General features: G+C 37.9%; 1 protein-coding gene across 1 annotated transcript in view; it reads left to right on the top strand.

Annotated features, from left to right (window-relative positions):
• The window catches only part of CCDC168 (coiled-coil domain containing 168), a 38,710-nt gene extending 20,762 nt beyond the window's left edge, over window positions 1–17,948 (top strand). Inside the window, exons 5-7 of the mRNA XM_021716048.1 lie at window positions 571–3,122; window positions 3,420–7,710; window positions 8,311–17,948. Coding sequence (XP_021571723.1) covers window positions 571–3,122; window positions 3,420–7,710; window positions 8,311–17,948 — 16,481 coding nt within the window. The remainder of the gene's footprint in view (window positions 1–570; window positions 3,123–3,419; window positions 7,711–8,310) is intronic.
• Window positions 17,949–18,517: the final 569 nt, after the last annotated feature.

Genomic DNA, 18,517 nt, shown 5'->3' with positions numbered 1-18,517 from the left:
ATGAACTTTTGAATACAGCAACAAAGTGTGGCTTATCATCTGGTAGAAACTCTAAAAGGGAACTAGACTCTTGCTTTGTGGAAAAAAATTCAGAGTTACCAACAGATTTGGAAGTGTCATTCTTGCAGTCTTCTGATTCTGTTATAATGTCCTTTGTTTCTAAATCTAAAAGACCAGGAAAGACATTAAAACTAGCAAAGAAGCAAAATCCAGTAAGTCGCAGGCATAGAACTATGAGGGAAATAAAGCCATCTGTTTCATACATGTTTCATGGCAGGCATAACAATCCACTGCAAAGTGGTATTAAAACGCAGATGAAAGATCCACAGCAAAAGAAAAAGGTAGCAGATGCATTTTTGAGCATCATTCACTCCAAGGGGCCTGTTTTGCCCAATATCAAAATGAGAAGTTTAAATGTGGAGGCAGATATGCGGAGGATAGCAAGCTTTGGTCATATGCAGCAAATGCAAGAGAAATCAAGTGGAAGAAAATTAAGTTGCCCAGATTCTGTTGACTCAAGTAGTTTATCTAACAGTGTGAAATATGGAAAAGAGGTGGAGGAGGAACCTGAATCTTTACAGGTTCCAGAGAATAGCCATGACTTCATACTCAATGCACGTCAGAAGGCTCATGGCCTTGTCAAACCAGTTGAGAAACTGAACCAACCAGAAAGTACAAATATGCAGGTACAACCACAAACGATTTTGGGGTCTACATGCCCTATATGGGATAAATTTCAACTTGAAAAGCTAGAGAGTGGTGTTAGGTTTTCGTCTTTGAAGTCTGGGGAAGCAAAGATTGATGAAATCATATTTTCGGTAACAGAAGGTAGTATCTCATCTGATTCAAACCATCAAAAGGAACAGGCTAGAAATAGTGAAAAGAAAGAGACAGGGACTTTTAATTTCTGCACGCCTACTTTATCTATACCTATATTTAGGAGAAATTTGAAAAAATTTTCGGACATGAAAACATTAGTGAATCCCAAATGTGAAATTAAAAAGGCAAAGAAACCAGCAATTTCATACATGCTCAATATCAAGGGTGATGCCAGATCAAAGCATAGAAAAGAATCAGTATATAACTTGAAAAACAAAATGAAAGAAGTGCATCAAGGTGAAAAAGTGGCAGATAAAACAGACTCTTTCATGACTATTATACCTGACACTAATATGTGTGGCAAGATAGAAACAGAAAACGACATGCTAAGAGAGATAAGACTCAAGTCTAGTCAAGTAAAGCAAAAGACATCACCACATAAAGGTAGTATTACATTAGATGACATCCAAAAACCCGATCTTCAAGATGAAGAGGAAGATACTTCCTGGGATGGAAATCGTAGAAGGAAATGGGATAGTTCTATTTCTGAGAAAAAGGCATGGAAACGAAAGGACTCACTAAGAACAGCCTTAAAACTTTCCAGTTTCTCCAGACTTGAGTCACCTAAATCTGAAAGCTGGACTCACACATTAGAGTCTGCAGGCAAGAAAAGTCCAATGAGTCCCAAGCATGTAACTTTGAAGGCAAAGCAACCACCGGTTTCACAGTTGTTTAACATCACAAGGTATCCTACAGAAGGCCATAGAAAAAAGAAGCAATGCCACTTTAACTACAAGATGAAAGAGAAGCAGTGGTATGCAAGTATAGAAGAGACATTACTCAGTGCCACTGAGAATGCTGAGAGTCCATCCCTCAAATCAATGATTGATAAACTCTCATTCAGTACAAGAGCAAGGGACACTCTATCTAATAGACTACTTCAACAAAATCTGCATGGTCATGTTACAGAGGAAAAGGCAGAGTTGAAAGAAAACTTAACTACAACTTTCTTGGGCCCTTCAGATTCCTTCATGCCAGTTTTATCTGACTCTCCAAGTAAGATAAACACAGCACAGTTATCAGAAAGGAAAGTTATTTTGGATCCCAGAAGTTTCACTGTGAAGGAAAAAAAGTCACTAATTTCACAGACACACAAAACCAAGAGACAGTTTACCACAAAACACAGGAAGAAACTTGAATCCAATTTAAAAACTCTATTCAACAGAACACTTCAAAAAACTCTGAATGGCCATAGTACGGAGGAAAAGGCGGAGTTACAAGAAAACTTAACCATAACTTTCTTGGGCCCTTTAGATTTCTCTATGCCTAGCTCTAAAAGCCAGATAAACACAGGACAGTTATCAGAAGGGGAAATTATATTGAATGCTGAATGTTTAACTGTGCTGGAAAAGAAGTCACCGATTTCACAGATACGTCAAACCAATAGACAATTTGTCACAAAACATAGGAAGAAACTTGAGTCCAATTTAAAAACAAACCTAAAAGCAATGTGGCAAGGTAAAAATGTGGCTGATGCATTTCCAAATACCATTTGCTTCACTCCTGGTGCCTCTGACATTACAAAGCAAAGCAGATTCGAAGCAGAGGTAGACAGGAGAGTATCAGGGCTGAGTCACACAGGACCAACACAAGTAGAGTCACCTGTTAAAGGGATAGCAACATATTCTGATTCCATCGATATGAGAGAGGCTTCCAACTTTTTAAAGGAAGCCAAACAACGTGATAGAGAAAATGAAGAGAAGCAAGAACATCCAGTAGAAACTGGTCCATGCTATATGAAAAACTTAATGATAAATGAACCTCATCCTGGCAAATCAGAAGGTGTGCATTTAAGAGAGTCTTTTTTCCCAGAAAGTCGTATTTACAAAGGAAATTTAGAAAAAAATGTAAAAACAGAAAAAAACAAAAATGTAGACATGAGTCTCAAAATTGGACTTCCAAGGATGGGGAAATCAGATATTTGTACAGAACTGAATGAGCCAACAGGTGATGCTATATCTAATGAATATGATCAAAAGAAAATTGACCATTTCGTTTTAAAAGAAAAAGTTTCATACAATTTGGCAGGAATTGTCCTAGAATCTGTTGGTAGGCATTTGTCTGCTTCAGAAGAAATTAAAAGACAGAATGATAGCCTAAAAATAGCTGACAGGTCATGTCCCAAAGGTATAATTTTGAAAGCAAAGCAATCAGCAGTTTCACAATCCCTTAACATGGTAGATGATACTGAACAGAAACAGAACTTTAAAGCCCAGAAGATACAAATGGAGAGAGATAAAGCTGTATTAAATGCAGAGAAAAAATATATACAAGCTTCATTGCCAGTTCTACTACACAGAAAAGTGAAGGCATCACCTAGTACCTGGGATATGTATGAAAAATCCTCTGAAAAGAGAAATGCCCTAAACAAAGCAAAAGTTAGAGAGGAAGAAGGGTATAGACAACAGGTTTTGTTTAGAACAACTCCACAGTATGTCCAGTCATTTGAATTTGGGGCAGATCAGACGAGACAACCTCGTCCTTTGGAAGCAGAAACTACTTTAATCAATACAGTGTGTCCCAAGAATGTCACTTCTCAGAAAACCAAAGTGGATTTAATAGACCAAGAATCAAATGCTATAGAAGAGTTTAGTTCAGGGCCTGCTTTTTTCTCTAAGCTACATCTACTTCAAGCTAAAAAGAAGAAGAAAGAATGTAAAACTGCAAACGGAAAAACAAGAGCAAATTCCAAGACTCTTGCCCTCCAAAAGAAACAAGAGCCATGTGTTTTGGGAACTACCTGGAGTTCTCCTTGTGCCTACACACCTATTTATCCTAAAACCGTAAGACATAAAGATAAGGCAAAAACAGCAGATGTGGAAAGCACTCTGTATACCCCACAGGTAACACTGAAGGTGAAGAAAACACCGGTTTCCCAGCTGCTTGGACGTGGTACTGGAAGCCATAAAAAACTGGGAGGTAGCACTCAGCAGGAGAAGGCATTCCACCTGAGTCAAAGTGCAGTCAATCTAGTTCTGAAGGCTGTTTTTGATTCTAAATGCCTTCCATCTGGCATTAACAAACATACAGAAATAAGAATGGAGAAAAGCAAGCCAAGAGAGGGAGTTTGCATCCTTTCACATCTAAAGCTGGGGACACCACGGAGTGAAGCAAAAATGCCACTGTCAGAAAGTATTAATATGTCCAGCATCATTAGAACACTGGAACAAGGTACTAGAGAAGAACAAAGATACCAAGACAATTTAGTCGACATACCCCAACAGTATGTTAAACCATTAAGGATTAAGGTACAACGATTGAAGGAGTATTATCATATCAAATTAGAAGTAGATTTGCAAAGAAAGCTGTGCTCTGAACTAACTTTTCAGAAAGGAATTGTTCCCATGACAAACCTAGGTTCTGTTGCCCACCCCATGATGAAACCTCTTCATCTGGAAAACACAGGAGAAGTGGCTAAGGAGGGAGATGTGTACATTAACAAAAAAAATATTTCACATGCATTGGGAAGTGAGGAATTAAAAGAAGCTGATATCTTAGTAGGTCCTAAAGGGCAGAAATTTCTTTGTACAAATCTAAAGGTCCAGCACAAAATGTCTGCAGTGCAGAAAGGACAGGTGAATCCAAATTACAATCCTGAAAGTATTCTAGATTCTGCATCTTTCCCCCACAGGGGCTCTTTTCATTTAAAACAGGCAGTGAATACAAAAAAAGATCATGTTAGTGTCTCTGAAAGTTCCAATGAAAATCCACAAGGAAAAGGGCAATCCAAATTAACTCACGTTCCATTAAAATCAAATAGACAGAAAATGGACTTTTCAGAAAGATTGTGGATGAAGCAACTAAATATTTGTAACCAGAATAAAGAAAATATTCTAGAATCTGTTTCCTCTTGTGTATTGTATCAACTTCTTATTGAAAATCCAAAGGAAGAAGTCTCAGCAAAAGAAATGATGAGTTCAGATGTTTCATGCTCAGTGGTAAAGAAAGCATCAGATGAAGTAAGTATTCCAGTAGATAAGCTTCCAGGTTCAGAAGAAATTAATTTGCATATTAAAGGAAGAAAAGAACATCAACAAGAAAGCACATGCAAGGCTTTTCAAACATCTGTTTCTCACTCTTGGATGGACAAACGTCCAATAAAGTCACCATGGATAAAGAAACCATTACAGGCAGTAGATAATCCAGAGCACCACACTGTAAATACAGAAGGAATTGACTTGTTTGTTACAGGAAAGGGAGAACAGCAAGAAACATGTACACATAAGGCTTTTCTAAATTCTGCATCCCACTTCAAACCAGATCTACTTCAAATTAATACCCCGATGCAACAAGTAAAATTAGATGCTACAAATATTGTGTATTATAATGATTCAGCTTTGCCTACTAGAGAAGCAGTAAAACAAATGGATGTCATAGTTGGATATACTAAAAAAACGAAAAAAAGACAAACCATATCCAAAACAGGACAAAAACAGCAGTACCTGTCCATTTCCTATGAGAACTGTTGGGAGTGTATATCTTACCCTCAAAAGTATCCCCATCCCCTGTCACATTTAATGCCACAGAAAAAAGAAGCATCAGGCGTAGGTAATGTGTTAAGCACAACAAATGGGCAAGACTTGCTTTCTAACGATCAACTAAACACCGTATGTGAAGATGGGCTGGAATGGACTGTGCCCTCCATTACTCTGAGGCAAATGAAAAACCAAACTACAATGCTGCCTTCAGGAACACATCATAAAACTAAAAAGTATCTGAATCTTTTATTTCCAAAAGGAAATAAATCATCAGATAGGGCACAGATAATTGATTTTATATCCAATAGCTCACACAAGCTAAGAGTTAGAAAGAGGGTAGAATCACATAAGGCAAATCAAAACGTGCAAAAGGAAAAATGTCTCTCTGGAGTATTTTTACATTCTGTATCTATGCCTATTTTGCATGAAAGTAAAAGACAAAAGGATAGAATAAAACAAGGCATTGTGAAAGGCATAATATACCACAAAAGAACAACTCTGAAGTTGACGAAATCAGTATTTTCGCCTATACTTAATCCCGCTGTCTATGGTGCTCCAAGCGACAGACTAGAAAGACAGTGGGACATAACAGAAGAAATTATAAATATGAGACACAGAATGGGTGAACAAGATATGGTTGAAGCAAAAATATATGAATCAGGTCCTTTTCTTTATCTTGAATTGAATGAAGAGACTACTGATGGGGTGATCTCAAATAATGTAGAAAGGACACAACAATATATATCACAGAGAAAGAAGAGGGATGAAGTAAAAACAGTGGATTTGAAAAGAATAATGAGACTTAACACTACTTTGAAGACAAAGAAATCATCACTGATGCATATACTCAGTAGAAAGAAGTATATGTTACTGTTGGATATTATCAAACAAGAGAGCAAGATGCAAGAACCTAAAGGTAAATCAGGTGTGAAACTGACAAACTTGTGTATTTCCTCACCATCTCTAGCACACCCTGGTTCAAATTTAAGAGTAAATGCAGGAAAAGATAAGCCAGGAATACTTAGGAACTGCCTCTCATCACTAAAGCTTCAAGCATCACCAAAAAAAAGAGTATCATTTGCAGAGACAATAAAGACAGTAAAAAAAGTATCATTTGCAGAGACAATTGATAGAGATAATTTAAGCAATGTAATAGAATCAAAATGTTTGCTAAAGAAAAAGAAGGAAGATAGAGAAAGTATTCTAGATGTGAAAGATATAATGGGTTTCATATGTACCATTTTGAAAGGAAAGAATTCACCTTTTAAACACTTACTGCATGGAAAGGAACCACAGTGGAGCAATAAAAAGCAAGATAAAATGACACAGAAAGAGAAGAGTAATCTAGATGTAGTTCAGAATAAACCCCATGCTTCTATTATTTCTTCACCTCACTTGAAATGGGATCCTAGAGTAAAAGAGGTATACATGAGAGGAGTAACAAGATTCTGTCTTCCATCATCCACACTCCAGGAGTTATCAGGTACAATGGAAAAATGTGAGGAACCAACTGACGATATTTTAAACAGTATAAGAAAAGCAAAACATATGGCACTTAAGGATAGAGTGGAAATGGCTTTGGAAGAAATGGTGCATTCCAAAAGAATAACTCTGGAGACAAAACAATCTTCACTGTCACAAGAATTACAATTGCACATCAAAGGAAAAGAGAAAAATATGCCAGGAGTTAAAGAAGTTGCAATTCGGAGCAAACATCTTCTTTCCATCTCTTTTCCTCCTTACTCGAATATGGGCACAGTAAAAGAAGAGGAAACCATGCCAATAAAGGTGACATTTTCTTTTTCACAACCAAATATCCAGAAGTCATTAGTTATAGACAAAACCGTATGTAAAAGGTCTTTTTCTGCTAATATCTCAAGCAGTGTAAAAAAAGTCCTAGAACATATACTGCCAGAAATAGAGGTGAAGGTAAAAATGGAAAAAGTCATACCCTTACAGAAAAAGAAATCATTAGTTTCACAGGAAGTTCAGTTGGACATCAGAGACCAAGAGGGAGGAATACAAAAAATGAAAGGTGAACCAAGTGTGCTTCTGACCAATACTAGCACTTCCATACCTTCTTCTTCTCACTTAAAATTGGATAAGAGGATAGAAAAAGGAGATACAAGATACTCTCTTCCAGAATTATCACACCACAAACCATCAACTATAGTGAAAAAAGCAAATGGGGAGGCCATTGAAGTTGATATCACAAGTGATGTACAAAAAGCAAAAGAAAATATGCCACAGAAAGAAGAAGATAAAGTAAAGATATCAGCCAGGAAAGACATACTGCACCCAGAAGATAGAGATGTGAAAGGAAAGAAGATGTTTTTACAGGATCTACCACTGATTCTTCTAGAGCAAAAGAAAACAGATCCAGAAGGCTATACAGAAGAAAAAGTAGATAGAGATGGCCAGGAGCAAGAGAAAGAGGATGGAGAAGGCAAAGAACCACAACAAAAAATGGATCAAGAAGGCATGGAGCAAGGAAAACTTGATCTAGGAGGCACGGACCAAGGGAAAATGGATCTAGAAGGCCAAGAGAAAGAAAAAACAGATGGAGAAGGCCAGGAGCAAAGGAAAGAGGGTGAAGAAGGTGAGGAACAAGAAAAAGCAGATAGAGAAGATCAGCAGCAAGGGAAAAAGGATGAAGAAGGCAAAACACAAGGAAAAAGAGCTGAAGAAGACCAAGAGCAAGAAAAAAAAGATAGAGAAGTCCAAGGGCAAAGAAAAGCGGATGGAGAAGTTAAAGAGCAGGGAGAAGCAAATCAAGAAGTTAAGAAGCAAGGAAAAAAGAATGGAGAAGTTAAAGAGCAAGAAAAAATGGATCGCAATGTTAAAGAAATAGGGAAAATGGATCAAGAAGTTAAAGAACAAGAGAAAATGGATCAAGACATCAAAGAGCAAGAGAACATAGGTCAAGAAGTAAAAGAAGGAAAAATGGTTGGAGACGTTAAAGAGCAGGGGAAAACAGATCGAGACATTAAAGAGCAAGGGGAAATGGATCAAGAAGTTAAAGAACAAGGGAAAATAGATCGAGAAGTTAAAGAGAAAGAGAAAATCGATGGAAATGTTAAAGAGCAAGGGAAAACAGATCAAGAAGTTAAAGAACAAGAGAAGATGGATGGAGAAGTTAAAGAACAAGAGAAAATGGATGGAGATGTTGAAGAACAAGAGAAAATGGGTGGAGATGTTGAAGAACAAGAGAAAATGGGTGGAGAAATTAAAGAGCAAGGGAAAGCAGATCAAGAAGTTAAAGAACAAGAGAAGATGAATGGAGAAGTTAAAGAACAAGAGAAAGCGGATCAAGAAATTAAAGAGCAAGGGAAGACAGATCGAGAGGTTAAAGAACAAGAGAAAACAGATGAAGACGTTGAAGAAAAAGAGAAAATGGGTGGAGATGTTGAAGAACAAGAGAAAATGGGTGGAGACATTAAAGAGCAAGGGAAAGCAGAGCAAGAAGTTAAAGAACAAGAGAAGATGGATGGAGAAGTTAAAGAACAAGAGAAAACGGATCAAGAAATTAAAGAGCAGGGGAAGACAGATCGAGAGGTTAAAGAACAAGAGGAAATGGATGGAAACGTTAAAGAAGGAAAAATAGATGGAGGTGTTAAAGAGCAAGAGAGAATGGATCAAGAAGTTAAGGAAGGAAAAATGGATGAAGGCATTAAAGAGCAAGGGAAAATGGATCAAGAAGTCAAAGAACAAGAGAAAATTGATGGAGACGTTAACGAAGGAAAAACGGATGGAGATGTTGAAGAGCAAGGAAAAACAGATCAAGAAGTTAAGGAAGGAAAAATGAACAGAGATGTTAAAAAGCAAGGGAAAATGGATGAAAAAGTTAAGGAAGGAAAAGTTGATGGGGATGTTAAGGAGCAAGGGAAAACTAATCGAGAAATTGAACAAGAGAAAGTGGATGGAGACGTTAAACAAGGAAAAGTGGATGGAGACATTAAAGAGCAAGGGGAAATGGATCTCAAAGTTAAAGAACAAGAGAAAATGGAAGGAGATGTTAAAGAACAAGGGAAAATGGATGGAGACGTTAAAGAAAGAAAAATGGGGAGAGATGTGAAAGAGCCAGGGAAAACAGATCTAAAAGTTAAAGAACAAGAGAAAATGAACAGAGAAGTTAAAGAACAAGGGAAAATGAACGGAGAAGGTAAAGAACAAGGGAAAATGAATGGAGAAGGTAAAGAACAAGGGAAAATGAATGGAGGTGTTCAAGAACAAGAGAAAACAGATGGAATCATTAAAGAACATGAGAAAGTGGATGGAGACATTAAAGAGCAAGGGAAAATGGATCTCAAAGTTGAAGAAAAAGAGAAAAGGGACGAAGAGGTTAAAGAACAAGGGAAAACAGATGGAGACATTAAAGAGCAAAGAGAAGTAGATGGAGACATTAAAGAACAAGAGAAAATGGGCGGAGACATTAAAGAGCAAGGGAAAATGGATCATAAAGTTAAAGAAGGAAAAATGGATGGAGTTATGCAAGAGCAAGGGAAAATTGATGGAGATGTTAAAGAGCACGGGAAAATGCATCAAGACATTAAAGAGCAAGGAGAAAAGCTTAGAGAAGACCAAGACCAAAGGAAAATAGATGAAGACGTTAAAGAGCAATGGAAAACAGAGGGAACAGGTGCAGTGCAAGGGAAACTGGGTGGAGATGAGAGTGAACAGGAAGTAGTTCTGTCCCGACAGTCGCCTTTTGAATCTTCTCTAGCTCATTATGAACTGAGCACAAGAGTAGAAGGAAAGGAAGACATACAAGGAACAACAAGGTATGCTGTTTCACAAGTAAGAAACCAGAAATCATCTGATGCAGGAGAAATAGCACATACAAGGTCAGTTGGGAATCTCTCAAATGGTGTAAAAACAGTGTCAGAATACAAGCCACAGAAAGGAGTAGATAGAGGAAAAATAGTAACCATGAAATATGTAATGCCACCTGAAGGCACGACTTCTAAGGCAAAGCAATTACCACTTTCACGTGCTCCTAGTATCACTGGTGGCAGTAGCTCAAAAATTAGAGAAGAACAGGCAGACATAAAAGAAAAATTGGAACACATACAGAAACGAAAAAGTGAACTAGATGTGGTTCAAGCAACACCTTCTGTACCTCACGATAAATTAGACAAAGGTATAGAAGGCAAGGAAGAGAAACACGGAGTAACAAGATCCTTTCTTCCACCTTCACGGGACATGGTATCATCAGATATGGGGAAATTCAAATATACATTGTCACCTTCAAATGATACCTTAATCAAATCAAAAAGATCAGAAAATATAACACAGACCGAAGAGGATAAAGCAAAGTGCATAACTATAAAGACACAGAAATCACTCTTTTCCAATATACTCAAAATAAGGAATCTGCAAGTGAAGATCAAAGAACAAGGGAAAAAGACAAGGGAAGGTGAGGTGGAAACAGTTGTGCTTCTGAGCCAAACATATCCCATTGTCTGTTCTTCAACATCTTTAAATTTGGACACAATAAAAGGAGAGGAAAGTGAATCCGGAATAATAGGAAGCTATGGGCCACACTTTGAGCTCCAAGAATCACTGCCTGCAGACCAAATAGCACCTACAGAGTCAACCGATAGTCTCGTAAAGAAAGGAAAACGTCTCCCAAAGAAAGAAGACACAGTACGAGCAGTAGCCAAGGATGACTTAATGCACCCCAGTGGTGCAGTTTTCAAGGCAAAGACATCAGAACCTTCACTTGTCTTCAGCGTCACTGAACACAGTCCTCTGAGCAAGAGAAAGGAGCCACAGTGGGGCATGAAAAAGACAGTAGAAAAGAAGCAGGAAAGGACAGGAGGTCCTGACATGCTCCTGATGGAAACTCATTCTTCCATGCCATCACCATCTCACCGTAGATTCCTATCTACACAGCTAGAGCTTCCTATATTTTCAGATGCAGAGAAAAGCAGTTGTGCAGGTTCAAAGGACAATATTAGCTCACATAATATAACATTAAAAGCAAATCAACATATGCCACATAAAGAGGTAAATGAAGGAATAAAAATAGAAGACAGGAAAGGTAGAATACTCCATGAAAGAATAATTTTGAAAGCAGAGACATCCCCACTTGCACAACTATACAAGGGAAAGAAACACCCTTTGAATATTAAAGAGCAAGGGAAAGAAAAACAGGAAAGCAAAAGGGAACCCAGAATGGTTTCAACTTCTGTTTCCTCATCCCCATTTCACCTGAAATGCAGCTCTAGAATGAATAAAAAAGAAGGTGCACTAGGAAAAACACAATTCTCTTTTCCATCAGCAAAGATTTGTGATTCATTAGATTCAGGAAAAAAAGCATATGCTAAGTCATTGGATTGTTATATGTTAAGTGACAGAGCAGGGTCAATACAATCTATAACACAGAAAGAAGAGAAAGATAGATTCAAAGTAGCCTTGAGAAACAAAATGCTTCCCAAATATATGGATCCGAAGGCGAAGAAGTTACTATCTTCACATGTCCTTGGTACCATAGGAAAGTGGAGAACTAAGGTACAAAGGAGAAAGATTCAGGGAGATAAATATGAACAGGTTATGGGTCTGATAAGCAAGAATACTTCTTTACTTACTCCACCATATCTTAAGTTTGATACAACACAAGGAGAGAAGAACATGGTAAGAATTCCAAAATTGTCTCTCCCACAATTAAAGTCCAAGGAATCATCAGATGCAGGGAGAGTAGCAGTCCCGGAAACAACTGATGGAGAACTTTCAGATAAGGTAAGAGAATTCAAAGCACACGTGCTACAGAAAGAAGAGAAGGGTAGAGAAAAAGTTGTGGATAAGAATAGTGTAGTGGATCCCAAGAAAATATATCGGAAGGCAAAGACATCACCTGCTGTACATACATATAATTTGAGTGAACTTCAATGGAAAACTGGAGGGTTAAAGGAAAAAGTAGAGGAAGTTAAATGTGAGCCAGGTATGATGTTGACTAAGAGTTCTTCTGGATCTTTCTCCCCACTTCACCTCAACGTGAATACTGGGATCAAGGAAGAAAGCATACCATGGTTGATGAGACCCTCTCTTTCCCAAGTAAACCTCCAGGAATCATCAGATTCTGAAGGAGGCATATATATAAAGCCAGTTGCTAATAATATTTTAATCAGCCTTCAAACAGGAAAACAACATGTGCCACAGGGAAAGGAAGAGGTTGGAGTGCAAATAGTGAACATCACAATATCCCCTAAACATCAAGAAAAGAAGGTGCAGGAATCTAAAGATGAGCTGGGTGTGGTTCTGACCAAATCGCCTTCATTCATATCTCAGCCTCAACTCAAAGTGGATAAAGAAACACATGAAGATGTTGAAACCCTAAGACTTATAAGGTCTGCTTTACAGAGAATATCACATGCAGGGGAGACAGTACAGACAAAGTCAGTTGATAGTGATATCTCAAAAGATGTCCGAAATGAAAAGCAACATATGCCTCAAAAAGAAGAAAGGACCAGAGAAAAAATGGTAGATATGAGAGGTACGGATGTAACTTTGAAGTCAAAGAAATCACCTCGTTCCGGTATACTCTATAGATCAGAGCTGCATCTGAATATTAGAGGGCAAAAACAAAAGGAACCTGAAGGTCAAGGTAAACCACCATGTATGGTTCAAAGAAAAGTATATACTTCCAAATTTTCACCCGACCCTCAACTAGATAAAGGTATGCAAGTAGATGAAAAAACACCCTCTTCACCTCTGCTAATGCTTTCAGCATTATCCATTGCAGAGAAAACATCAGAAACAGAGGCAGCGAGTGGTGATGCAAGAAAGGGAAAACCACATATGTCACAGAAGGAAGAAAAACATGAGGTGAAGATGGTAGAGATGCAGGTCAGGATGCATTGCAGAGCAGCAAGAAGTTCACCACTTTCGCATTTCCTTAATGCAAAGGAATTTGTGTTGAATATTAACAAGGTGAAGGGAAAAATACACAAAGATAAAGGTGAAGCATGTGTGGTTCTTACAAGGACTTTTCTTTCCATACCATCAGAGCCTCTCCTTTATATAGATTCAGAGAAGAAAATTGGCAAACACACACCAGGAACTGCAGGATCTTCTTGTCTACAGCAAAATCTTCAAGTATCATCTGATATCCAGGAAATAGCAAACAGAGGCTCTGTTGAAGGTGATGATAAAAACACGGTTAAACAAGCAGAACACTACGTTTCCCACCAAGAGGCAGAGCAACAGTGGACCTCAAACTTGATGAGCAGCATCCCGCAAAGGAATGAGCCTTCACGAGGCAAGACAGAAAGAGATTTGAATCTGTCAGTTTCAAATTCACTGGATGAAGACATTTATGTCACAGGATTTGGTACCATAAAACATGTGAAAAGGCTGGAATGGCTCTTTACAGAGATTCAGCCAGAAAAATACAAAACAGAAACTCTTACTACATTTCTTTCCTACCCCACAACAGATCCAACTAAAATGGGAAGTCTGAAGAAAGAAACTGAAATAATGGAAAACTTAAACCATGAAATAAGTCCAAAAGTTTCAGTTTCACTGCCAAGGGAAACTTCCAAGAAAATAAACACTACACTTGACACCCCTGTAAGTTCAAAAGAATTTTCTTTTTCAGAGAGAGATGCTCACCAACGAGAAACTTCATCAAGAGTATCTCCAGAATCTGAAGGCTCATATAAATTTGATAAGCCAGAGGAAAATGTACAAAGTGATGATCAAATAAGCAAAATGTTTTCTCCCAAAGCGTTAGTACCACAAACAAAGGGGTCACTCAAAAAAGTGAATATCATCACCAAGTGGAATTCTCCCCAAAACATGGAAGAACAATATACTGTCATGAAAAAGCAAGTGATGCCACAGTCTGAAAGTGGACACAAGACCAGACAGAACTCTGACCTTTTTGTTAAGGTTCAACTTACAAGTGGAAAGCAGAAGATACCACTGGAAACTGATGTAGACGAGAAAATGACAGCATACCCCAGCCAAGAAATACTACCAGGAAAATGCATGGTTATTACAGAGTTTGATGCTGTGCCAGGAAAGAAAGAACAGACATTGCTTGTCTCTGAACAAGATGATCATGCTCCAGAATTGCTTCAGATGTCTCTTTTCCCTCCCTGGACATTTCCAGTTCAATCAGGAGGTCCGGGGAAAAAAGATGAAACGGACACAAACACCAATATAAGTCTGAAACAGAAAAACTTAGAAATGGACAACAATAATACTGTGAATCAGAAAGAAGGGGAATTGAAAGTAGATACAAACAGAACTTTATATCTGGAAGAGGACACTATAGAAATGCACAAGAACAGTCTTGTCAATCTGAAGAAAAAGGAAGTAAGAATGGACACACAAAATACTGTAAACCTGCTTGTTCCATCTCTAAAGGCAGAGAAATCTCAAATTAAGACTCAGGTAGTCACTCAGTTGGAGTACAACAATCAAGCCAAACATAAAAAGGAACTGGAAGCATCATGTGGTGCAAAACAAAACATTCAACCACAAAAACTGTTTCAAAAAAATGTTCTGGATTCATTTTATGGCTCTATTCTGTTTTCTCCCAAATTTGAAGGCCAAAAAGTTAGTTTAACAACAAGAGAACTGAACAGAAAACTGAGCCCCAAATATTTAACTATAAAAACCCCAAATCACCGAATTTCACAGATGCTTCGTATCATAGGACATGGTACTCCAAGCAATAGAAAGAAATTAAAATATGACATTAACAAATCAACAGACATGGTTTCATGGGATAAAGATGACTCAGGAATATTTCTCAGAAGTCTTACTATTTCCATGGTGCACCCACCTCACATTAAAGAAACAGCAGAATCTGAGATAAACATAGAAAGGAAAAAGGGAATCAGTCTTTCTAAATCCCAGGAGAAATCACCAAAAATCGGTGAAATTGTTAAGAAGGACACCTTAACAATTGTAAAGGAGGAACAGAATTTTACAAACACAGTTCCACAAGACTCCCAGCTATACATAGTAGATGAAGAACAAATGTGGAAGCCTCCTAATGTCAAATCAGAAGCAAACTTCAGAAGTGAAACAAGTAAAGAAAATTTTAATTCACAGACAAAAGAAGGAGGTGCTCCGAGGCATGATGAGTCAAGGAGTATTAAAAAACCAGACTTGCATATAACCGAGCAAGAAGAGAAGTTACCAATACACGTCCTGACACCCACAGAGTGTCCATCTCTGTTTGAAGATCCAAAGCAACCCAAGCAAAGGGATCAGAGTGAACCAGTGCGGGACATGAGCACACAAGAGGTCCAGCAGCCAAAAGATTTGCCAGGAACTATGCCCATACCACCTCAAGGTAAAAGTAGTGAAATCAAAATTGCTGCAGGCGATACGTGTGTAGAATGTTTCCTTCCTATTTATGAAGGAATTAAAAATGTATCTGAATCCCAGGTAAAAAATATGACCCAAAACAAAGTTTCTTCTGATAAACTGGAAAAAGTACAAACCTGTAAACCTATAAACTTGAAGTCACCACCTTTTCCAGAGGGTCCAGGTACAACGTCAGCAGCAATGCATCCCAAATTGCAGCACAAACCCCTTTTAGAAGAGTTTACTCCCAAAGAAAAACATAAGCTTACCAATCATTTAGAGTCAAAAGCACTTGATATACAACTGAATCTAATACCAGAGATGGCAAAAAAATCCTTACAAAAGTTCAACTTTTATCCAAAAGGGACTATTTCAGCTTTTAACAGTGCGAGGTTCTATCCAAGACATAAAAAAATGAATGCCTGGTCTCTAGAAGGGATTGATACTATAGAACTTAACTTAAAACATAAATACCAGAAAGATTCATCTCCTATCAACTGTATGAAGACATCAATTAATGTTTCAAGAAGTAGCAAGGAGACCATAACAAAGTTTAAAAGTATTAATAAACTAGAAAATGGGATGTATTCAGTGACTTCTGCTGCTGAGATGCCACCGCCTCACTGTCTTCAAAACTACTCAGTAGAAGAAAAAGCCAAACTTCTCATGCACTTTTCTGTGAAAATATTAGAGATAAAAATGAAAGCCTTTCCCAGAATTGTAGAAGAATCTTATGCAATGGTCAGTGCTCAGCATAGAAAAGAACCTTTATTTAACTGTATTCATTCTGCTACCAAAGCGCCAAAACAAAAAAATAGAGTTATGTTATTTTTTGATGAAAAAACTCTTCATCAAATAGATCTTGATTTACAATACAAATACCTTCGTTTTCTCCTGGGGCTTCCTGCTGAAAATATGCTTCCTAAGCCAAATGGATTTCCCAAGGATATGCTTAAAGTAAACACAATTGCAACATCTAAAAAAATAGATGATGGTGGAAAAACGTGTCTTTCCATTGACACAGAACTGTTAGAACAGCATATTTCTTTCAAAAAACTAAGTCCTCATGAAAACTCACCACTCTTCAGAAAACTCATGGAGCCAACCCACAATGCTTCTCACAGCGCAATACAGAAAGATACTAAAGATCTTTCAGAGTTAAAATCTCCTGTGACTCCAGAAAAGGATAGGCAATATCACGTATGGTTTCAAGAAACAAATACACAAAAATCTTTTGATTTAAGGACTCAGAGCCATGCTAACAATGTGGCTGATTCACATAAAACTCAAATTTCTGAAGATTTTACTGATACTCAGAAAAAGATTGAAAGTACAGCTAATTTAGAGAAATGTCCAGCTTTTGAAGTAAGTGAGAGTGAGGAATGTATGTTTTTAGAAACCAATTCATATTTAAGTGAGGAATCACAAAACATTCTATACAAAGGACAGAAAGGCATTCCTTTAAAAAATCTCGGCAAAATGAACGAAATCACAACTGGTTTGAAACCATTTTATAATGATGATTCCAGTTCCCATCAAATCAGAGACTGTAGAAAACATACCTTAATGATGGCATCACCTTCATATAAATCCTGCAGAAGAAGGAAATGTAGATCATCCTCCAAAATAAAGCATCCTGACTGTTTGTGTCATAGTTCATTGAACGCTGTGTCATTAAATAGTGTAGAAATTCAGCCTAAATCATCTACTGTATCATCCAGTAAAGAGAAACATTCTCAGGCGACAAGGAACAAAACAAGTTACCCTTTAGCTCCTTTAACGGAAGCAAATATTAAATTACATCTTGCAAAAATCCAAGGCAAGTCTCACATGCACCCAAAAAGCAAAGAGAGGAAGAAGGCCAAATGTGATGTATTTAGGAAGAACATTCATTGGGACCATGATTACAGTCATACACACAGTGAAGAGAAATGTGCAAGGAAGAAGAGAGTCTATTATCATGAGCCAGAAAGATCGGATTATTTCCACAACAGGCATAAATCAGCATCCATACCTCCTCAGGAGAAGATCAACTTTCATTCTGAAAAAGAACAAAACCAGCCATTTTTTTTTGCCTGTGTGCCGGCAGATTCACTGGACATTATACCCCAAACCATTCGTTGGGTGATTCCCCCTGACACCTTAAGGAAGAGAAACTTTCGAGTCCCCTTAGTGGCAAACATTTCAAGTTCTTGGACTGTATGGAGTTTGTCCAAAAAGGTGTTGGAGTCACTCTCAAAGTTCTTTCCTACAGATCATCACAGTTGATATCACCGTATCTAGGCACCTCTGAATTAGAAAGCGGGTTGCCATTGTATTCTGTGAAAAATAAAATAATATAATGTCAAATGGTTTCCAAGCGAAGTGTTTGCTAAGCCGATACATTTTATTTCTGCAGTCGACTTTTGCAGTTGTTCTGGGAGGCTAGGATGGAAAAGCAGGGGACTTGGGTTTTGCCCCATCGTGTGTGAGCGCTCCTTTAGTTTAAGCTGCTTCCTCGGAATGCTGGGAGAAGTCCGTAGACTCAGAAGCGCTCTTTCTACCCTATGCCAACGACTGAAGGGTAAGTAGGAGGACATGTGGCCTATCAATGAGATGAAGACTATCTAGAGAGTTAGGAAAGCAAGAGCATAGAAACTCAGGGAAGAGAGTTTCTGGTGGCAGTGAGGATTCAACAGTGTCAAATGCCACGACACACGTGGATAAGTCCTGAGTTATGTCCATTGGCTTATGTCCATTGACAACCAGATTGAATATTTTAATACTTTTTATGATGAAAATGTTGAACACACACAAAGATGGAAGGATGGCCCTCTCTTGATCCATTAACAAGACCC

Source organism: Carlito syrichta, unplaced genomic scaffold (assembly GCF_000164805.1).
Source record: "Carlito syrichta isolate Samal-C Ts95f unplaced genomic scaffold, Tarsius_syrichta-2.0.1 Scaffold308132, whole genome shotgun sequence".
NCBI lineage: Eukaryota > Metazoa > Chordata > Mammalia > Primates > Tarsiidae > Carlito > Carlito syrichta.
The sequence above is the reverse complement of the archived record's forward strand: the minus strand, read 5'-3'. Positions and strand labels throughout refer to the sequence as shown.